A 20,916-nucleotide genomic window follows, 5' to 3' on the forward strand; every position below is an offset into this window, starting at 1 on the left:
ACTGATTCCTAGACCATACTTCGCGCATAATCAGATGCCTGAGCTAAGGCTGAAGCGATAGTCGTAAAAGCCATACCGTTAACCTTCAGTCAGCCCGGCCGATTATCGATCGAACATGAGGCGTTTCTACGTGTCTTTCGTCAGATCAGCGCGTCGCAAATGTATCGCATCATGCGTAAGACCAGAGACACTGCTTCTTGAGGTTCCGCGCTAGGGTAGGTCCAAAGGTCGACCTTCCCCACAAATTTCGGCCAAGGAGGTACCGCGTCTAGCCCCACCTGGGACGTGGGGCAGAGTTCTCCCCCACATATGACACCACGTAATCAAGCTGTATCTCAATGAATGATTCCTCATGTTCATCCGCCCACTGTTCTTCTATTCACGCTCCTGTGTCGCACCGAAAAGAACGCTGAGAAGCTTCAAGCCGACACCAAACCGCTTACTCTCGACGTCATTGAGAACTCAAGCAATGGCAGTCTTTTCGCACTTGATTCGGTTTGAAGCCGACGACGGAAAGACCTATTACGGTGATCTGACAAAAGAGACGCCAACAAGGGAGATCACAGGAAAGGAGGTCTATGTGCTAGAAGGGGACGTGAAGAGCGGATTCAGCAAGAACGGTGGCAAAGCCAAAGTATCGAAGCTGCTATGTCCACTGCCGACCACAAACATCATCTTATGTGTGGGTTTGAACTATAGAAAACACGCCGAGGAATGCAATGTACGTCATCCATAAGTGGAATTTTTTCTGCTTTATTGCTGATAACTCCAGCTCACCGTTCCGTCCAACCCGGCCATCTTCATGAAGCCGAGCGATGCCCTCGCCGGACCGCTTGATGACATTCCCATCCACAAGGACTGCCAAAGTGATCTCGACTACGAAGGAGAGCTGACAATCATCATTGGCAAAGACTGCAAAAATGCTACCGAAAGCAATTGGCAAGACTACGTCCTCGGCTACACAGTCGGCAATGACGTCAGCGCGCGAAACTTCCAGCTCCCAGCTACCGTCTCGGGTGGTCAATTTGGTTACGCAAAGTCATTCGATAAGTTTGCGCCGATAGGGCCATGCATTGCGAGCAAGGAGGTTGTTGGTGACCCTCAAAAACTGAAGTACTGGACCAAGGTCAACGGAGAGAAGAGGCAGGAGACGAGCACAGACGATATGATATTTACTATTGGCGAGATCATTCAGCACCTCAGCCGAGGCACGACGCTGAGGGCTGGTACTGCGATCCTGACCGGTACGCCGAGCGGCGTCGGCCTTTTCATGGAGCCGAAGGGATTCTTGAAAGATGGCGATGATGTGGAGATCTATGTTGAGGGGATTGGGAGCATCATCAACAAGATGAAGTTCGAGTAAGACGATTGCAAAAGGAAGACAAGGTTGTTGCACGCATAAGGCAGTGTTCCTGTGTTGTAAGCTCGCCAACTTTCACCGGCCGATAATCGCATTAGGTGCAATGAATTCTTGGGTTAAATTCGCAGAGAAGCCGTCTCACTTTGTGATGTTCCTCTTACTCCAGGTAGGGAAGGCTTGTCGCTGGCAACTTCATTTGATAATTGACCGTCCAGCAAGTGCAACCTACAAGCCACGGAAGAGATCACTCGCCGTTCCTTGCGCGATGCATCCCCAACAAACATCACACTGGCGCACATACATAACATTGTATCTTCAACCTACATATCTTCCGCAACGCCACATTCGTTTCGACATTGTTCCAGGAGTTTGACTTTGACCGAGGGACTCTAACAGCATGGCCGTGATCACCTCTTCTGAGCGAAAGACATTCCAGAGCAGGCAATCCGCTCTCCAGAGGCAGAATATCGATGCTCCAGGCGATTCTGATACCACCGTGGCTGATATCGCGAGCCTAAGCGACGCTTCCAACGAGACTGCCGCTGTGGAGACAAGTGGCTCAGAAGCTGAATCCCGCTGGCAGGAACTCAAAGCCGCCAAAGGCGAAGACCAGGAGATTGCGCGCTACAAGGATTTGCAGACAAAATCGCGCACAAAATCGGAAGCCGAACACGATGAGATCTTGCATGAGCTTCGTTTGAAATCGATGAGACAGCGAAAGGCCATCCGCGAACAATTGACGGCCGTCGTCCATTCAGCAGAAGCAGTGGAGTCAATAGAGTCACAAATAACACCATCGCCACGAAGAGATTCCATTGTATTTAGTGACGAGGAGAATTCGAGTTCATTCCTGACATCCACATTCGGTCCTCGGTGGTCGTGCATTCAAGACGAGCGAAACGAAAATCCATTCACCTCGACATCGAAGTCTACTAACCTCAGACGAACGGATACGGAAGATTTCAGCCATGTCATTCGAAGGTCACCGGTTTCACCCAATACTCAATGGCGAGACAAGCACAGGCAGCGAGGCCGTCTAAACGCCAATCAGGATCGCATTGATACTGAGTTCATTCTGGCAAATGAGTTCATCGACGACGTGAACATGATGCTAGACTTTATCGACGGCTGGCCCAGGCATCAGTTTCGAGACATTGCAGAGTCCTTTGAACACGATCCTGAAAATCGAGACCGGATAGTTGAGTTTGTCGATCTCGGTCTTGAGAACTGGGGAGTCCGGATCCTTAATCCCCTGAGAACGGAACCGATAACGTCTTTTCGGCTCACAGATGTGTACACACTTGATGACCTGCCTAAGGCCTGTAGAGAGGAGGGATGTGACAAGGAATGTCCACGCCCAATGAGCGTAAAGCAAAAGATAGCAGACTTGAAGAAGTTCCGGGAGCAAAGCAGTGTCGACAAGATGACTGGACCGAGAAGTCTGGCAGGATCCCGCTTTGGAGTGCTTCCTGACACGCCCGATCTGTCGCCTCCCATCCTGGACCGCTTGACTAAGCGCGAAGCGGAAACCGGACTTCCTCAGTTTGGAGATGTTATGGATTTGTCAGCTCAGAAACCACCAAATAGTCCCCGCCCAAGGAACCGTGTCTTGTCGGATCCAGCCCCAACACCGCCCAGTAGCCCCCGCCCTAAAAGCCGTGTCTTGCCGACTGACAGGGTCGCTTCGCAACAAGTCTGTAGTATCGAGAATCGAATCGAGGAAATCGATGCGTCGATGGCACAGATAAGGGGTCAACTACTGGGTAGCCCAGCTTCCAACATTCCCGGGCGCGAGGTAGTCAAAGGTTGGCTGCAGAAGGCAAATAACGCCGCCGACTCACCCAACGGCAGACATCGTGAAAGTTCCGGGTCTCTGGGTGGCAAGTTGGTGCATCATGAGAAGATACCAGCCGGTCCGGACTCCATACGCTCTGAGGCGCGTTTTCTGCCATCAGGCTTCGACAACCAAGACGCTGACCAAGACATGACGAACAAGAGTCGGTGCAAGGAAGCCCAAGAGGAATACTCTGCGATTAGAGCATCGTCCAGAGGTCGTACAGACAGTGCCGACGGTGCTCCCCCTTGTCCAGAGGATTCCCGTAGATCTCCCAGCGTCTCCGATACTTCACCATCGTTCGAGCCAGTTCAAAAGATCAAGTTCCGTCCACAATACGACAAGTATCCTGATGCATACTAGAAGTTGCAAGCGGCGAAGATAGAACCGGCATCGGAAGAACGAGACCGAAGGCGAAGATCGACAGGCATACCCAACGAAGGCGCAATGACGCATCTCGCGAGCGGGAAGGATATATCGACAGGTCCTCTGAATAGGAAGGACGAACAGAATCGGCTGATAGCACTTGAGCATGCTGCTTCTGAAACTGAAGATGCTTCGATGGAGGAAGGTTTACCAGCGCTGCCCGAGGGCATGCAGTCAATGCGTCCAAGCCCGGAGCCGGCCATAGTGCCTACCCATATTCAGACAGACTCTCCCGTATTGCCGCCTTCACCGCGACATGATGAGGCCATCGACGACATCCCCGTCTGGGATCCAGACGAACAGCACACAGTACCTGCCACACCCTCCATGCGCGACGACATGGACCTCGATGGTGATATTCCCATGCAGGATCGAGATGACGAGCCTGCAGTAGATAGGAGCAACATCGTGTCTCAGACGGAAGAAATTCGTGCTTATCAGCGACACATCAAAAGTCTGCTGCTGAAGGTGAACGCAGCCAATGTACGACCCAATGCGTCACCCACCTCGGCGCCTGCGGGGAGCAGTGCGCGGTTGTCTCCTGAAGAGCGACAATCGCGTCTGGCAAGGTTGATCCGCTCGATACCGCAATGTGACCAGAGACGACGGTTCCGCGATACGGATAGCAGGAGCGGAGATAGAAGAGAACTCGGGATTGTGGAGAAGGAGCCGGGCTATGACAAGAAGATGCTGGAGGACCTGTTCAAGGGGGCTTGATCAGGTTGGGGTAGTGATGGCTTTGCGTTGTAGGTAGCGTTGAATTGAGCTGTCTGCTGCTACAATGCATACCCAAGACTATGTCTCTCTCCCGACTGGATGAATGGCAGTGATGAAGAAGTGAGCGGTCACTGATCAGACGGTGCACGTGAAGGCACCACAGAGCATATTGAGAAGCCACATGAGCCAGACCAAGTAATTTCAGGCATCCTCGGGTAGGCAGCAGCATCCTCTTGTACTTCATATTTTCCATACAACAGACCGAGAACCAGAGTGCCATACAAGGGTCGCCCTCGAGTCGCTAGCGCTTGCGGGGTAGAGCCGAGGTCGATCCACCAAGTCGGGGTACCTGCATCACACCACCATATCAACACAACATGGCCGCGTCCCCAGCCTCCAGCCTCCAAGATGCTGAAAGCCGTCCTGGAAGTTCAGCCCCAGCTTACCATGGCGCCGACTCCGTCCTCGTCCACCGCCGGCTTCTTCCAGGCCCTGCCCGCCCTGCCGCCGCAGTACACGTCACCTGACGCCGCAGCACACAACGAGCCAAATACCTCGCTGTCTGATGACAGAGTATTGGACCGTATCTTGGAGCTCTATCTGCCCCCGCAACGAGCAGTGGTCACGCAGCACCTGCACCGCGTGGCGCGCCTCGCGCTCGCCCCGCGCGTGCTCGCGCTCGCCACCGAGGCCGAAACTAACCACCCCGCGCTGCGCCCGCTGACGACCTTCGGGCAGGAGAACCGCGACGACGCGCTGTGGACGACCAGCGGGTGGCGCGCGCTGAAGGAGATCGGGATCGCCGAGGGCGTGGTCGCGGTTGCGTATGCGCGGTCCGAAGAGACGGCGCGCGTGAATCGCAGAGTGTACGAGTTTGCGCTGGGCCATGTGTGGAGCGTGACGGGCACCATGACGGGGTGTCCGATGAGCATGACGGATGGCGCGGCGACGCTGTTGGCGCGGCGATTGGGGGACGCGGATGCGGACCAGATCGGGCGGGTGCGGGTGCTCGAGGAGGCGTACCGGCGGCTGACGAGCCGCGATCCGAAGTATGCGTGGACCAGCGGGCAGTGGATGACGGAGCGCAGCGGGGGGAGTGATGTGTCGGGTACGGAGACGCTGGCGACGCGGCTCAGCAGTGAGGAGCTGGCGCGCGATGAGGAGAGCGGGCGGAGCGAGGACGCCGTGGGGATGCCGCTGGGGCCGTGGCGGATCGACGGGTTCAAGTGGTTCAGCAGCGCTACCGACTCGGAGATGGCTGTGCTGCTGGCGCGGACAGACAAGGGCATCAGCGCCTTCTACATGCCCATGCGCCGGCGACGAGGCGGGCGTCCCGCCGCCGCAAACATAGTCAACCTGGAATCCCCCCCCGAGACGGAGCTTAACGGCGTCCGCATCCAGCGGCTGAAGAACAAGCTCGGCACCAAGTCGCTCCCGACCGCGGAACTCGAACTGCGCGGCGCGCGCGCCTGGCTCATCGGCACCGAAGGCCGGGGCGTGGCCGAAATCGCCGCCGTCCTCAACATCACGCGCCTCACGACCGCCGCCGGCAGCGCCGCAAACTGGTCCCGCGGCCTCGCCATCTGCCGCGCCTACAGCCAGGTCCGCAAGGTGCGCGGCGGCCTGCTGCACGACAACCCCGCGCACCTGCGCTGGATGGCCGACGAGACAGTCAAGTACCACGCCGCAGCGCACTTCACCTTCCTCGGCGTCGCGCTGCAGGGTGCACTCGAGCAGACGCCCAGCGCCGTGGTCGCAGCCACGAAAGCCGCGGCCCTCATCCCGCGCGACCCGGCCGCGATCGCGCTGCTGCTGCGGCTGCTGCTGCCGGTCCTCAAGGCGCAGGTATCCGTGGCGTCGGTGCACGGGCTGCGGCAGTGCATGGAGTGCCTGGGCGGCGTGGGGTACTGCGAGAACAACGAGGACGGCGGGCTGCTCAACGTGGCCAAGATCTACCGCGATAACCTCGTCAATCCCATTTGGGAGGGCACCGTCAGCGTCATGGCCGAGGACGTGGTGCGCGTGCTGACCGACGCGCGTCTGGGCGGGGGGGATGTCCTGCGCAACGTGTTTGCGCCGTGGGTGCGGGGCGTGCTGGACGGCTGCGACGCGGTGTTCGACGGGGAGATTGTGCTGGTAAGGGACAGGGTGCAGGCGCTTCTGGGGCTGGTGGAGGGGAAGACGAAAGACGAGTTGCTGTACCGCGGAAGGGAGATCCTGGATCACCTCGAGGCTGTCGTGGCGGGAGCAGTGCTGCTGTACGACGCCACGGCCAGCCCGGGCTTTGTCGCGCAGGAGATTGCGAGGCGGTGGGTGCGGTCAAAGGGACTGAAGGAGACGGAGCCCGATGGCGTCGTGTCGTGGAAGGAGTCGGTGAGGATTGACAAGAGCATCTTCCTGGGCACGTCAAGCGTTGAAGCGCAAAGACTGGAGAAGCTGTGAGGTGTGTTTAGAATGATATGAGTACGGTGCTATCCACTGTCCGCAAAGAAGTCTCAATCTCCACTGCCAACTCCACAATCTTCTCGTCCCCCCTAAATCAACTCCTCCATCCGATGCACATCCGAATGCCTCGTCCACGCCCTTAACCTCTTCCCCATCCCATAGTACAACGGCACCGCCAGCACCGCGGGCGCAGCCACACACGCAAAGATGATCATGGCCGGCGTCACCCACCCGTCGTGACTCGCATGCGCGACATCAAACACCCAGTAGCTATACGAAAACCCAATGAAGTTCTTGCACACGGTCGCCACAACCATAATCTCCCCGCTAATCGGCTTGTAGCAGTCAATCGCATACGCGACCGCAATCGTCGGCACCGTGGTCACCGACAGCCCGGCCAGCCCGTAGCCCCACACCACCACATGCCCCCACGCCCACGCGCGCTGGTACGCCAGCCCGCCCAGCACCGCGCTCAGCAGCGTGAGCAGCACGTAGGGAAACAGGGCTGGGAGCCGCATCTCGGGCTCGCGCAGCCCGGCGTTGCGGCGCGTGGCGCGCGCGGCCGTCCAGTCCGACAGCGGCCCCGCGGTCGCGAGGCCCAGCAGCGCGCCCCCCGCGAACGCGAAGTTCGTGTACCCGACCTGGTCCGGGCGGAAGTTGTACGGCGGCGCGGCGAGCACGGGCGACTCGGTTAGGTTGAAGAACAGCAGTAGGTCCGCCGGGCCGGCGACCATCAGGCCCGCCCACAGGATGATGGGGTTGAAGAGGCATTTCAGCGGCGTCAGGGTGTCGCGCACGACGAAGGCTTTCCAGCGCGGGTCTGGGCGTTGGAAGGGGGCGAACTGGGAGCGCGAGGGGCGGCCGGTGGGGTGGGATGTTGTGTCGAGGGCGGCGAGGGCGGTGTGGGAGGACTGTTTCTCGAGCCCACTGGCGGATGGGTTCTCGGACGTGGTGCTGTGGATGCGCAGGGAGGATTGGCTGGAGGACGCGGTGTTGTGGCTGCGGTGGTAGCGGGTCTCGGGGAAGGCGAGGACGACGAGGACGATGGAGACACCCGACAGTGCCGTCTCGAGCCAGAAAAACGCGTTCCAGCCGTGGTGGGAGGCGATGGAGCCGGCCATGATGGGGCCGAGGAAGGCGCCCATGAAGTAGCTTGTGCTGTGTCTGTCAGTGACGGATATCGAGATGAGTGCGGCACACTCACAAGTACACTCCAGTCCAGAGCCCACGCTCGTGCAGGAAGAACACGTCGGCGATCATCTGCACCGGAATCGTCTCACTCGTCGCACACACCAGCCCATTGATAGCCCTCGCAGCCAGCAAACTCCTGTGCGACGTAGCCAGCGCCTGCCACACACACGACAGCAGGATCAGCACTGAGAAGACGATGCTCACCGCGCGCCGCCCGAAGATGTTGCTCAGCGGCACGATGAAGAAGTTCGCAACGCCCAGCGTAATCACAGTGATTCCTGTAAGCATGCCCAGCTGGTTGTTGTCGAGATGGAACTCCTGGCCCAGCAGCGGGAACATGGGCGCGATGGAGAGCGCCCCTGTGACGGAGATCCAGGTGAACAGGGCCTGGCTGACGACGACGGTCACTGGGGGTGTCAGTAGAGCGGGACGAATAGGGGGACTCAGTAGAGAGCGGGAAGTATAGCGGACTACGTACTCTTCCACGGCCTTGACCAGTTGAGCGGATCGCGGGGGTCGGAGGACGGGCGCGGAATCAACGCCTTATCTGCCTTGCCGTCGGCGTTCATGATCTCCGTGCCCGGAACGAGCTCTTTATCGGTGTGGGACGCCATCTTAGAGGTTTCCCTTGAGGTTGGCGAGTGCCTTGTGGTCATATGTGCCTTGAGGATGCAATCGGGACTGCGGGCGTACTTATATCTGTGTCGAGCATTCGACTAGTTCGACGATATGCGTCTGTTGATCCTTCACCGTTGTCGAACATCCCTGTAGCGTCGGAGGTGTGTAGGAGTCCCGATGCGACTCGAGCCATACACACAAAGTCGGAGGGTTGCACAGTAGACGTGTTGGTTTCGATTGGCTGCAGTTTCCGTACTGACTTACCTGCAGTATGGCATCGCTAGTGTAAGCCGTGGAAAGCTTAACGCGCGAGGAATGCTTGCTCGAGATAAGCGGGCTGCGGTGGGGCATTCCGACGTCGTGGTTTGACAGCTCGATCTCCTGTACAACATCGTGCACGCATCTATCCCTTCAAACCTAGAGTTTTCTGCTCAATCTCAATACGTCGCCATCTTCACAACAAAATCGAGGACGCCTCTGCAGCCCAACGTCTCAGTCGCCAGCACGACGACTCACGCATAGTCGTACAAGCGAAGTCGTGGACGCGTTGATTGGGACTTGCCTCCTTGCGGATAATGGGCGGAGATCCATGTCTGCGGTGTGGCTGACGGACTCGGAGTTGGGAGTGGGGACGCGGGCGCGCGTCGATCAACCCTGCGCTAGTGCGGTAAGCTCTCCGAACAGCCTATCAGCGACGGCAGCGTGTTGCCGCTTTGCGTGAGACAGGCGCTGTGAGACTCAGAGCAGACATGTGCATGTCGGATGTGCTCGGCCGGAAGGGATGGTACGCTAGTTCTGACTATAGGGTTGTACTGGTTGCTTGTTTGGCTTGTGCTATGGACTCGCAAGCGCGGTCAAGATCTAAGTATGGAGCGTCGATGCGTGGACAGACTCCCCGCATTGCGCTGTCTTCCCCAGTCTGATACCGGGGAGATAGTTCTTACTCCATGCTCCGAAAACGGAAAAAACTCTGTTCAAACACAAGCCTGCTTCTCCAAAGATGACCAACCGCAGTAACCCCTCAACACACCCTGCGCTGCGTGCACAATCACGTGTCATGATCCCCCTTCTCTATCCATCTATCTCCCCTTTACTCGTTTAGGAAGACGTAGTGGCTTGGTGGGTGTGAGTATGAGGATAGGAGAATTCTTCAAAAGGGGCAAGATCTCTGAAGATATATGCAGGCTGAAAGCGCCAAGATGGTGTTGGTCCAGCGAACAGAGACTTGGGACAACGTCTCTGCTATGCATGCGCTGAAAAGCCATAGAATCCAGATTCCATAAACGGAGTTCCTCAACTGTGGGGCGCGTTGATAGGCGGCAACGGCCACGGCCGCGCTATCATTGGAGCCGGCGGACAGCACGTGTGCGGCACATTTGAATTCATGGACGGACAGCAGCCCGCCTGACCGCGCTGACTTGTCTTGTAATTCGGAGGCAAGGTTTGAAACGGCTGGGGCTGGGGCTGGGGAAGTGGCTGCGGGACCACACGCTGCTGGGGCATCGGCGGCAACGGCGCCATTTGCTGGACGAACGCGGGCAGCTTATCTGCCATCTTGGCGTAGTCTGCCCACGTGTGCTCGGGCAGGTTGGAAAACGTCTTGCCGTTGGTGAGGATGAGGACGTAGGCGTTTGCCTGGGGCGGCATCAAGTGCACAGCCTAGGTGTTTTGATCAGCGCGTGTCTGGCACGTGATGGCCTTGTCGACTCACCGCGACGCCTGTGAAGTCTGAGCACTCCTCGAGAAACTTGTTGGTGCCGCGGATTCCCTCCCATCCGTCTCCGCCGACCATGCCCAGCCCGTTCCGCGCGTCGACTTTGGGCAGTTTGAAGTCCCAGCACCCGCCGCCAGACACGGTGCGCATGAAGTAACTCCCATCATTACCCAGGCTGACAAAACAAGGCGCTTCATACCCATCCGCCTTCCAAGTGGTCCGCCACGCATCCTGACTCTCCAGCCGGTTGAGCAACGACTTCTCGAGACCCGCTGGGACGTTGCTCCAAGACGCCGAGGTCCTGTCCCAAGCATAGTACGACTCGTAGGGCCCCAGCGTGATACTGAGCGTAGACAAATCACGAATCACGCCCGGATGCGACGCGTAGAGGTACTCGACGAGCGGGTTGGGGAGGTTGTAGTGCTTGCATAGAACCCCGCCGTCGTGGTCGCGGTAGCTGACAAAGTAGGCGCCATCCACGCCAAGAGCGAGTTCAATCACGTCGCGTATGGGCGGTGTTTTGGTGAAGAGAGCATTGATATCCCCCGGAAGGTTGTGATGCGCCCAGTGAGTGGGGGTGTTGAAGAAGTAAGTGTCCTTCGCGCCCAGGACGAATGTCGTCGAGACGGTCATGATGTGTAAAGCAAGCTGGGTATCACGAAAGCAGACAGTCGCAAGAACACGAAATAAACACCAGAGAGGAGGAAGCAGGAAGGAAGTCAGCGCGACGCCTGGAGGCGGCTGAGCTGCGGCTGCGCCCCTCCTTCGCGCCTCGCTTAAAACTTCCGAAAGCTGGGGTCAAGCTTGCAGATCTTGAGTAAGCCGGCGCTTCTTTCAACGTACAACTAGGATATAAAGATACCAATGCGATAGCATGTACAAACATTACCATGAACAATTTCTGTCATTGTACGAGCCCTGCCGACCGTCGGCTGCAAATACTGATCCACCCATACGCAAACAGGGTATCGAAAAGTGAACGCCATCGCGCCGCCCATTCCATGCTCTACCAGCCTATGCGCCCTCAATGACTCCAGCCCCTCTATAATTCAGTATGCCGTCGACGGAGAAGAAGAGGAGAACCTACCTGTTACCACGGCGACCCGGCAGCGCAGGCGGCACTTTGGGATTGCCAAAGGCGTCGGTGCCTAGCTTCTCGCGGCAGTCCGGGCAGTACCACTTGGCACGGCGGGCGGGCATCTGGGTCATGCCGACACATTCAAAATGGAACCACTCTTTATCGCACTGCGCCTGTTAGTGAAGGACGATGGAAGGTCGGAGCAGCTTACATTGTTATCGCAGGAGATCATCTGGCCGTAGCTGACGTCGTCGCAGATGCAGTATCGCTCCTCGTCCGAGTCGACTTCTTCGGCCTGTTCAGGCTGGCCTTCGTGCTTCTTCCTTTTGATGTTCTTGTTCCCCTGAGATCGTTTGACGTGCGTCACCGTTTTCTGTCCGTTCTCGGCAGAGGTCACCTCGCCCTTTGGTGGCGGCTTTCTACGCGAGCTCACTCGTGTTGGGCCGGGGGCAGTCAGCGCAGACTGACTGAAGATGCTGTGCCGGCGGACATCGCGAACGGGCCGGCCTTCATTGGGCTTGGGCTCTTCGCTCTGAGCCTTCGGCGTTGGAACGTGGCTGCGAGAAGAGCGGGGCCGCAAGGCAATCGCCGGTTCGGGCGAAGAAGCTCGGTGGAGCGCTGGAATCTTGGACCGCGTGGGCCTGGATGGCTCGGCAGGCGGTGGGCTGGAGTGCTTGGGGGTGATGGACTTGCGCTGCGACCGTGTGGAAGGCGCTGTGGGGGCGAGTTGTGCAGGTGCCGGGTCAGATGCTGGTATGGCGACTATCGGAGACGACCTCCGAGGCTCGGCGGGAAATGGCTGGACAGGCGTGGCTTGTCGACTGGACTGCGTAGACTCGGGCTTGGGGACTTTGGGCGTGCTGGGGCCAGCAGGAGCAAGCGGTACCTGCACAGAGCTTTTGATCGTCTCTGGCGGCGGTGTGGAGGCCCGGAGGATGGGAGAAGGCTGGGGCAGGGGGGAAGAATCCATCGGTGTAGGCGGGTCCACCGGTGTAGGCGGGTCTGCGGGAGTAGGCGGGTCTGCAGGCGAGGGTGGGTCCACAGGCGTGGGCGGGTCCTTGGACACTGGAGTCTCTGCCGAGGCGGGCGCGGGCGTGGACGGAGTGCGGTCAGGCGGCGGAGCGGGAGCGATGAGCTGCAGACGTGGGCGCTTGGGCTCGGGGAGTTGCGGGAGCGTGTCGTTGTCGGCGGCGTCCTCGGCGGCTTCTGCACCCCGGCCGGGTTCTGCTGAGCCGTCGGCGGGCGGGGGCGTGTCGCGCTTGCGTTTGCCGGTGGCGGGCCGCAGCAGCGACCTCTTTCGCTGGGCCGAGGCGGGCGGGGTGGTGATGGAGGGCGCGGAGAAGGTCAGCTCCTTGAGGCCGTCGGCGGCGTTCTGGATGGTCTTGGTGGCGTCTTCGAGGGCACGCAGGCCGCCGCGGGCCTTTTGGCGGCGTGTGTCGAGGTCGCGGGGGCTGTCGGCGGGCTCGAGGCTCTCGTCGCGCGGCGGGGCGGGGTCGGCGGGGGCGGTGAGGCCGTCGGCGGCGTTGGCGGTGGCGGTCAGGGCCGGGTCGTCGAGGCCCTGGGCGGTGGCGATCTGCAGCAGGGTCTCGGGCTCCTGGTCCAGCAGCGGCTCGCCGGCGGCCTCGCAGCGGGCGCGCTCGCGCTGGTAGTCGCCCTTGGTGCGGTGCTTGCGCTCCAGCTCGCGGTTGACCATGGTCAGGCTGGGGGTCCACACGGCGTTCTTCTTCATCTGCTTGCGCAGCACGGCCATCTCGTACTCGGTCAGCTTCATCCACGGGGCCCACTTGCTGCCCGGGCGCGCGTCGGCGGGCGGCGGGGTCAGCTTGGCGAGGGCGTTGCTCGTCGAGATGCCGGCGATGCTGCTGTGCACGTTGGTGCCGGCGACGCCCGGCGCGCGGGTGCGCGGCTTGTGCAGGCGGTCCTTGTACGGCGGCAGCTTGCGCGGGCGCTCGTCGCGGCGGGCGTCCGAGTCGGACGAGTCGGACAGGCTGTGGGCGCGGCGGCCGCGCGGCAGCGGCACCTGCGAGCGGGCGTGCGGGCGGTCGAAGGCGAGCAGGCGCGGGCGGTCGTAGGCGCGCTTGAGGGCCTGCGGCGACACGGGCGGCGGCGTGGGGTCGCGCGACGGCGGCTCGGGCTGGGCCTGCAGCTTGCGGCGGATGATCTGCGAGCGCTGGCAGTGGCGCAGCGTCACCTCGTACAGGCGCGCGGCCTCGGCGTAGGCGTACTCGCGCTGGTTGAGCGCCGTCTGCAGCTGCGCGGCCATCTGCTTGCGCAGGGCGGCGGCGTCGGGGCGCGCGCGCTCCGGCAGCTGCGGCAGGCGGCAGTACAGCGCGGCCAGCTCGTGCACCTGCTGCACGGCGTCGGCGCACGTCGCGTCCAGGTCGCCGATCAGCGTCAGGCTGCGCACCAGGTCCGACGGGAAGAACTCGGTGTAGTCCAGGAAGTCGTTGACCGTCGTCTGCGCGTCCGGGTTGGGCGCCGGCGCGGGCGAGCCCGGCGCGGGCGCGTCTTCAACGTCGGCCATGGCGGACGCCGTGGTGCATCGCGCGGGTCCGGGGCGAGAGACGGCCGATGCGCGCGTCAGACCCTCCAGCCACGCGTCGATGCTGTCGGAGCGGGAAATCGGGGCGGCGAGGGGGGCGGGCGGGGACGAGAGGTGCGCGTGGTGGAGAGCAGCAGGAGGGCGATGCGGTGGTGTCGGGGCCGCTGCCGCGCCGCGCGCTAGCCCGATTGCGCCTGCGGATTGCGGGCCCTAAGCGACTGAGGGACGTCCCGCTGGTGCCTGCGTCGCGCTGGTGTTGGTGCTGGTCTGCGCCGGGGCCTGTTCGCTTGTTCTTGTTCGTGGGGGACTGAGGAGCTGTCCACCGCGAGACCTCCTACGCCTGTGGGCACACGTCACCTGACCACGCAGCGTGAAACACTGGATCAACCTGGATCAACACTGCATCGGGTGAGTGGTGTTTGCTACGTTCGCTCCACTTCCCAGACAGGCACGCACTGCACATTGGTAGCTCGCAGAGTCTGTGCAGTCGCCGTGTCACGTTGTAGTCCTCAACGTCCATGTTCATATCTCCATTTCTTGAGGACTCCAGGGCATGTTGCTGCCTGACCTACTGTTTCCATGTTCTGCCTCACTATGTCGCTGCCTGGCCTGGTGTTCGTTCTCCCTCACTCATGTCGCCCTGACCTGGCATTTCCATCTTCTGCCTCCAGGGCCAACGCTCACCATCATGTCGCTGCCTGACTTGTTTCCATCTTCTGCCGCACCCATGTCGCTGCTGACCTGGCGTTTGATGTTCTCCCTCACCTCACGTTTCCATGTTCCTCACCCAGCAAACGGCAGCGTTTGCTACTCCCCCAATGCCCATCACGCTCGCCTAGCCCCACCACCGTCCACTCTCCACCATGGCCTTGGCAGCACGTCTCGCGCGTCTGCGCAAGCTCACCGAAGCAGACCTGAATGCCCTGCCTGACCGCCCTCCAGAGCAAATAGTCAGCGACAGCGAAGACTCAGGTGGTGTCGCCCTTGACCCCGACGTGCCCAGCAAACACCACGTCGCTGTCCCCCCACAGCCTGACCCAAAGCCCGCCGTCGACCCGAGTACTGACCGCCGATACGTCTGGCTTAAAGACGCCGAGAGCTCCTACAACCCAGCATCCGTATCCAAATCTGCCACCACGGCACCTCCCACTCTGGCTGCTCCTCTCCCCGCCACGGCTCTCAAGCGTGGTGACCTTGGCTCGGCTACGCAGCACTACTCACCAATAGTCGCCCTGTCCAAGTATCCGTACAAGTGGTGCAACAAACTGCACTCGCAGGACATTGCCTCTGCCTTCTTCGACCAGGGCAAGTTTTGGGCTCGCGAGTGGGACCTGTATGTATCTGTGACTTTGCTTACAACATCTGCTCACCTCCACAGCTACTACGTCTGGGACATTGACAACCAAGCCAAGCCTCTCGTCCTCGTCTGCGAGACCCAGGTTCAAGCCCTCCTCGGCGACATCAACAACCACCTCCAGCTTGGCCTCCGCATCACTGACCAGCAACGCGAGGACGCGCTTGTCAGCCGCTTTCCGGATCATCCGCGCTGCACACCTCGATATCTTGGACGCTCGCACTCTCGCGAAGACTACGACAGCATGATTCGCAACGCCCCAGACCATGACTTCCGCGCGCAGGGAGAGCCAGAGAAAGCCCCACTTGACGACCTCAGTCTGGAAGCCTTCAAGCAGTTGATGGAAGAGTCCTTTGAAGCGCAGAGAGCCAAGAACAAGGCCACCAAAGCGAAGAAGCAGCAAGAACGAATCCTGAAGCAGAAGACGCTGTCAGACCAGTTCAAGCGCGCTCAGCGATACCTTGGTCTGCGACCCAATGCGGATGCAAACAGCGTGAATCCAAACAGCCCTCCACCTGCCATCGATCCGGTACGTATTACCCACGTGCATCCTGCTTGTCTAACACACCCAGTCACTCCCTGTTCCATTCGCTTTTGACCAATCCGTTGTCTTCGTATGCGTCGACGTCGAGTCCTACGAACGTGCACATCACAAGATCACAGAAGTGGGTATCACCACCCTGGACACGAGAGAGCTGGCGACCGTCGCACCGGGTGCCGATGGTGAGAACTGGAGGCGTCTGATCCGTGCTCGACACTTCCGCATCCGTGACCACATGCACTTGGTGAACTCGGAGTTCGTGCAGGGCTGCCCCGACCGCTTCTATTTTGGCGAATCGACAGTCATTCCTCTGAGCGAAGCGCCTACACATGTTGCAGCTTGCTTCTCGCCTCCATTCGGTGCACACCACTCCAACGGTGTTGAGAGCGTGCTGGAGCTGATGAGAGGGCTTGATCTCAACGAGAGGCGCAACATCATCTTCCTTGGCCACGACACGCTGGGTGACGTCAAGTATCTCCAGAACCTTGGCTATGATCCGCTGAAGCTCGAAAACCTGCTCGAGGCGTTGGACACGGCCGTCATGTACCGCGTTTGGCGCCGCGAGCTGAACCCAACCAGACTGGGTACCATCTTGAACGAGTTCGACATCGCCGGCCACGGACTCCACAACGCTGGCAACGATGCCGCTTACACTATGCAGGCCATGCTGGCAATCTGCGTTCGCGATGCTTGTATGCGCGAATCGCCAGAGCTCGAGAGCATGAGGAGCAGTGAGAGGTCGGCCAGACTGGCGGCAGCATTGGAGGAGGCCCAGCAGAAGGCGGACAACGAGGCGGCAGGCTGGAGCGACCACGAGCTTGATGGAGACGGTGGCGCACCGGTCCCTCTCTCGATCGACCCGCCCAAGCTCGCGCCTGCACCCGCAACACCTGACACGCCGTCCAACGGCAGTAATCGCGGCGTATTCCGTGGCAGGGGTCGCGGACGAGGCGGTCCGCAGTCCACCTTGTACGCCCCCGAAGGTCATCAAGACGCCTACAACAGCGGACGAGGCCGTTCAGACCGGGGCTCTCGAAGCTACACTCGAGGCGGCCATGTCGAGAACTCCACCCGGGGCCGCGGGCGTGGTCACCGCCGTGGAGCCTCCAACGCTTCATCTGACAAGAGCGCGCAGAACCCTCCGGTATGCCTCCTCGACTAGGCACACGCCGAGTTGTGATCTGCCATCGGCGATTTCTAACGCGACTCACAGGTGCACTACAATTGGTAGACGGGCGGTGTGCCCCAGCCGCAAGCCAGAGTTTGAGACGGGATTTCTGCTCGGGCATCTGCGCGAGGTCCAAATAAGGTGTAGGTGGATCCACTCTCGATCTCGATCCGTCAATCGGAGAGATTGCAATTTGTAAGGCACGGCCGGGTACGACACCAGTCAATGAACAAGATATCTACTGCGGGCAAAATTGTAGTTTGAGTGAGGGATTGTCTATGTGATGCCTGTAAACAGACGTGTCGTTGACCGATCAAGTTGCCAAGCGGCGTCAGACCCTGCAGCTGCAGAGGCTGAACGTCATGTCGCGCTAATTGCCACCAGCCGAGCACGTCCAGTCGAGCGTATAGCCGGCTAGTGTACGGCGATGCTCAATGCTCATTGCTACATATATCGAGGCCGTAGCAGCTAACATGACGCGCCGCTGTCGTTCTCGAACCCGCATCGCCCGCCATGCTCCCGCCCGACGACTCCATCACCGTCCCTGAGCACACCCGCACACCCTCGCGCCGCAGCCGCACATCGTCCTTCAAGTCTCGCACTGCACGCCCCCAGACTCCCACCCTGGATCCCTTCGCGAAAGAAGACAGCAAGAGCAGCAATGCCTGGTACAAAACGCAACCCTTCTCCGGCATGCTCCGCGACATCAAGCGCCGCGCGCCCTTCTACGCCAGCGACTGGACAGACGCCTGGGACTACCGCGTCGTGCCCGCGACCGTGTACATGTACTTCGCCAACATCCTCCCCGCGCTCGCCTTCTCGCTCGACATGTTCGCCAAGACCGACTCGAGCTTCGGCGTCAACGAGGTGCTGCTCGCCAGCGTGCTGGGCAGCGTCGTGTTCAGCCTGTTCGCCGCCCAGCCGCTCGTCATCGTCGGCGTCACGGGCCCCATCACCGTGTTCAATTACACCGTGTTCGGCATCGTGGCGCCGCGCGGCATAGACTACTTCGCCTTCATGGGCTGGGTCGGCGTCTGGGCGCTGCTGCTGCACTGGGTGCTCGCGGCCCTCAACTCGTGCAACCTCCTGCGCTACGTCACCCGCTTCTCGTGCGACATCTTCGGCTTCTACGTCGCGTGCATCTACCTCCAGAAGGGCGTGCAGGTGCTGACGCGCCAGTGGGAGGTCAGCGACGCGTCGGCGTACCTGTCGGTTATGATCGCGCTGCTGGTCACGGGCGTGGCGTACCTGTGCGGCGTGGTCGGGCAGAGCGCGCTGTTCCCGCGGCCCGTGCGCAAGTTCATCGACGACTACGGGACGCCGCTGACCGTCGTCTTCTTCACGGGGTTCGTGCACGTCGGCAAGATGGCGCACGTCGAGCTCCTCAAGCTGCCCACCTCGCGCGCCTTCTTCCCCACCTCCGACCGCAGCTGGCTCGTCCGCTTCTGGGACCTCGGTGCGCCCGATGTGTTCCTCGCGCTACCCTTTGCCATAGTCCTCACCATCCTCTTCTGGTTCGACCACAACGTGTCCAGCCTGATCGCGCAGGGCACCGAGTTCCCGCTGCGCAAGCCGGCGGGTTTCCACTGGGACATTTTCCTGCTGGGCCTCACCACAGGGGTTGCGGGACTCCTCGGCGTGCCGTTCCCCAACGGACTCATCCCCCAGGCGCCCTTCCACACGGCCTCGCTCTGCACCGCAGCCGCGCCGGGCACCCCGCCCCGCGTCGTCGAGCAGCGCGCATCCAATCTCGCGCAGGGCCTGCTCACGCTCGCCACCATGAGCGCCCCGCTCCTTACAGTGCTGCATCTGATCCCGCAAGCCGTGCTGGCGGGCCTGTTCTTCGTCATGGGCATCCAGGCGCTGGAGGCCAACGGCATCACCGCGAAGCTAGTCTTCTTGCTGTCGGACCCCGACTCCACACTCACACCGCCCTCGCCGCTGGCCCGCGTGCGCCGCCGCGCCGTGTGGGCGTTCGTCGCGCTGGAGCTGCTCGGCTTCGGCGTCACGTTTGCGCTCACCCAGACCGATGCCGCGATTGGGTTCCCCGTGTGCATTTTCGCGTATATTCCGCTAAGGGCGGGGGTCATGCCCAGGTGGTTTGCGGCGGAGGAGCTGGCGGTGCTGGATCAGCCGGCTGCGAGTGCGGCTACGATGGAGGGCGTGGGGGGGATCCACGGGCAGGGGGGTGGTATGGGTGATGAGGGTGGGGTATCGGGTGATGCGTCGGGCGACGAGGCGCTGGAGGTTGCGGAGCGCGGTGAGGGCGAGGGCGTGGTGCGGAGCGGGAGCAGGTCTACTGCCCATGGAGGCAGTAGGCGGCGAGCCAGTTTCCGGGCTGCGGAGGGGGAGGTCAGTGTGCTCGAGAAGTCGTGATGTCGTTGTAATGGCCGTATACCCTGTCATGTCGGAGCGAGGAGCAAGTAGAATTCAACTGTGTCGTATCTCGACCTCAAATCGAAGCACGAACTACTGGAAAGCCATGCGAAACGGTTCAATATCTCAGCCCTATGTGCTATTCTATGTGCTAATCTATGCGCCTGCATATGCCCGCATAATGCTGTATCCGCGCCGCACTCCCCACCCGCTAACGTCTCTGGCTGACATCAAACATACTCGCCACATACCCATCCTTCCCCCCGCTCTCCATCTGCATCATCATCCTCCGCATCGCCGCCCCACTCTGCCCCATCGTACCCACGCCATAGACCGCCTCAGCCAACAACCGCAACTGCATCGGCGCCTTCTCGTCCCCGTAGTGCCGCACAACCCCCTGCTTCGTCGCCTTCTTACTGAGATTGCTCCACGCCCCGCCCCCGCCGAAGACCACACACGCCTCTTCCTTCTCCTTACTCCACCACGGCGGCAGCAGGCCCTTGCGCGAAGCCGCACGCGCGAGGAACTGCCGGAACGCCGCCGCGCTGGTCGCCGCGCCCGTGTACACGCTCCCCGGCGTCGTCTTGGTCTCGTAGGCGAAGTCGTCCGCCTGCCGCATCCGGAAGGCGTCGATCAGCAGCGCGAACGTGTCGGGCTCAGGGCGCGCGTGCAAGAACGTGCCGTGCTCGAGCCGGGTGAAGGGGTCGGGCACGTGGTGCTCGAGCGGGCGCAGTGGCGCCGAGGAGGTAGTGGAGTGCGAGGCGCGCGGCGCGGCGCAGGCGGGCTTGTGGGCCTTGTAGTCGGCTTTTTGGCAGGTGCGGTCGCAGTATACAGTCGTCTTGCAGCGCGCGCAGGCTTGTAGGTTGGGGAGGCCTGCTGCTTCGGCGGTTTTCGCGCAGTGGGCGCAGGTCTTGGTTGCGTTTGCCATGGGGGATGGACGGCTTGGGTCTAGTAGTGGAGGCGTTCAGGCTCAAGGCTAATGCAGGCGCTATTAGGCGAGGTGTAGGATTGGAAATGGGGCTGAACGCTTGCTGCGAGGTGGGACTGGGCGCGGGGAAGCCCACGCTAGCTTTGTTTAGTCGCATGTAAGAACATGGGGGCTCATACGTGAACCCCGTCTCGATCGGTCGCGAGCGATCGCTTGGAACGAACCAGGTGCCTAGTTGAGATTGAAGTAGACGTCCGGTATGGCAGAGTGCCAATGGACTTTGACCGAGATTACTTCGCCGTCATCGTTGTCTTCTTCTCTTAACTATCGCACTGCGAAATCCCGACCGGTTCCGTAGCATTCTCGACAATGTTGACGTACGGAGCATGCCCCAGCGCAGGACCCCGCATCGCGTTCCAGAACTCCAGCTGCTTACCCTCAGGGAGGCTGTCAAACGCCAGACAACCGTCGAGCGCTTTGGCATCAGGCCTGACCGTGTCAGAAACAGAAGTGTGTTTACATTCGCGTACTAGGGCAAAGGCTGTCCTGTCAAGTTCTGGGACTTGGCTCTGAGACACCAGAGAAGTGAGGTTGTGGTGCTTAAAGCGTTGAACATACTGGATT

The 20,916-nt window shown here is 60.6% G+C and overlaps 10 protein-coding genes across 10 annotated transcripts; 6 read left to right on the top strand and 4 right to left on the bottom strand.

The window, feature by feature from the left end:
• Positions 1 to 469: 469 nt before the first annotated feature.
• C7974DRAFT_302740 (uncharacterized protein) lies at positions 470 to 1,363 on the top strand (the record flags this gene model as incomplete). Its single annotated transcript, XM_046137914.1, has 2 exons — positions 470 to 721; positions 773 to 1,363. 2 exons carry the CDS (start codon positions 470 to 472, stop codon positions 1,361 to 1,363), a joined length of 843 nt encoding a protein of 280 aa, XP_046001461.1.
• Positions 1,364 to 1,757: 394 nt separating this feature from the next.
• C7974DRAFT_409025 (uncharacterized protein) lies at positions 1,758 to 3,557 on the top strand (the record flags this gene model as incomplete). Its single annotated transcript, XM_046143370.1, has 1 exon — positions 1,758 to 3,557. One exon carries the CDS (start codon positions 1,758 to 1,760, stop codon positions 3,555 to 3,557), a length of 1,800 nt encoding a protein of 599 aa, XP_046001462.1.
• An 84-nt stretch (positions 3,558 to 3,641) lies between these two features.
• On the top strand, positions 3,642 to 4,606 carry C7974DRAFT_447036 (uncharacterized protein; the record flags this gene model as incomplete). Its single annotated transcript, XM_046145619.1, has 1 exon — positions 3,642 to 4,606. One exon carries the CDS (start codon positions 3,642 to 3,644, stop codon positions 4,335 to 4,337), a length of 696 nt encoding a protein of 231 aa, XP_046001463.1. The 3' UTR covers positions 4,338 to 4,606.
• A 178-nt stretch (positions 4,607 to 4,784) lies between these two features.
• Positions 4,785 to 6,779, top strand: C7974DRAFT_303634 (uncharacterized protein; the record flags this gene model as incomplete). The annotated part of the gene is made up of 1 exon (XM_046137953.1): positions 4,785 to 6,779. One exon carries the CDS (start codon positions 4,785 to 4,787, stop codon positions 6,777 to 6,779), a length of 1,995 nt encoding a protein of 664 aa, XP_046001464.1.
• Positions 6,780 to 6,871: 92 nt separating this feature from the next.
• Positions 6,872 to 8,587, bottom strand: C7974DRAFT_301479 (major facilitator superfamily domain-containing protein; the record flags this gene model as incomplete). Its single annotated transcript, XM_046137854.1, has 3 exons — positions 6,872 to 7,940; positions 7,987 to 8,380; positions 8,452 to 8,587. The coding sequence occupies 3 exons, from the start codon at positions 8,585 to 8,587 to the stop codon at positions 6,872 to 6,874; spliced, it is 1,599 nt and encodes a 532-aa protein (XP_046001465.1).
• Positions 8,588 to 9,884: 1,297 nt separating this feature from the next.
• Positions 9,885 to 10,938, bottom strand: C7974DRAFT_430928 (uncharacterized protein; the record flags this gene model as incomplete). The annotated part of the gene is made up of 2 exons (XM_046144741.1): positions 9,885 to 10,250; positions 10,486 to 10,938. The coding sequence occupies 2 exons, from the start codon at positions 10,936 to 10,938 to the stop codon at positions 9,885 to 9,887; spliced, it is 819 nt and encodes a 272-aa protein (XP_046001466.1).
• A 450-nt stretch (positions 10,939 to 11,388) lies between these two features.
• C7974DRAFT_447046 (uncharacterized protein) lies at positions 11,389 to 13,907 on the bottom strand (the record flags this gene model as incomplete). Its single annotated transcript, XM_046145620.1, has 2 exons — positions 11,389 to 11,550; positions 11,595 to 13,907. The coding sequence occupies 2 exons, from the start codon at positions 13,905 to 13,907 to the stop codon at positions 11,389 to 11,391; spliced, it is 2,475 nt and encodes an 824-aa protein (XP_046001467.1).
• An 881-nt stretch (positions 13,908 to 14,788) lies between these two features.
• C7974DRAFT_409031 (uncharacterized protein) lies at positions 14,789 to 17,051 on the top strand (the record flags this gene model as incomplete). The annotated part of the gene is made up of 4 exons (XM_046143371.1): positions 14,789 to 15,258; positions 15,304 to 15,808; positions 15,852 to 16,964; positions 17,034 to 17,051. 4 exons carry the CDS (start codon positions 14,789 to 14,791, stop codon positions 17,049 to 17,051), a joined length of 2,106 nt encoding a protein of 701 aa, XP_046001468.1.
• Positions 17,052 to 17,394: 343 nt separating this feature from the next.
• On the top strand, positions 17,395 to 19,484 carry C7974DRAFT_327806 (HCO3 transporter family-domain-containing protein). The gene has a single exon (XM_046139019.1). It carries the CDS (start codon positions 17,502 to 17,504, stop codon positions 19,362 to 19,364), a length of 1,863 nt encoding a protein of 620 aa, XP_046001469.1. The 5' UTR covers positions 17,395 to 17,501; the 3' UTR covers positions 19,365 to 19,484.
• A 5-nt stretch (positions 19,485 to 19,489) lies between these two features.
• C7974DRAFT_103042 (uncharacterized protein) lies at positions 19,490 to 20,452 on the bottom strand. The gene has a single exon (XM_046134869.1). The coding sequence runs from the start codon at positions 20,290 to 20,292 to the stop codon at positions 19,576 to 19,578; it is 717 nt and encodes a 238-aa protein (XP_046001470.1). The 5' UTR covers positions 20,293 to 20,452; the 3' UTR covers positions 19,490 to 19,575.
• Between the last annotated feature and the right edge of the window lie 464 nt (positions 20,453 to 20,916).

This window comes from Boeremia exigua, assembly GCF_020726555.1.
Source record: "Boeremia exigua strain MPI-SDFR-AT-0100 chromosome Unknown C7974scaffold_2, whole genome shotgun sequence".
Classification (NCBI taxonomy): domain Eukaryota; kingdom Fungi; phylum Ascomycota; class Dothideomycetes; order Pleosporales; family Didymellaceae; genus Boeremia; species Boeremia exigua.

What these genes read in the sequence shown, in the direction of transcription:
- C7974DRAFT_327806 (XM_046139019.1), top strand. Translation starts at nt 17,502, where the DNA reads ATGCTCCCGCCCGACGACTCCATCACCGTCCCTGAGCACACCCGCACA.
- C7974DRAFT_103042 (XM_046134869.1), bottom strand. Translation starts at nt 20,292, where the DNA reads ATGGCAAACGCAACCAAGACCTGCGCCCACTGCGCGAAAACCGCCGAA.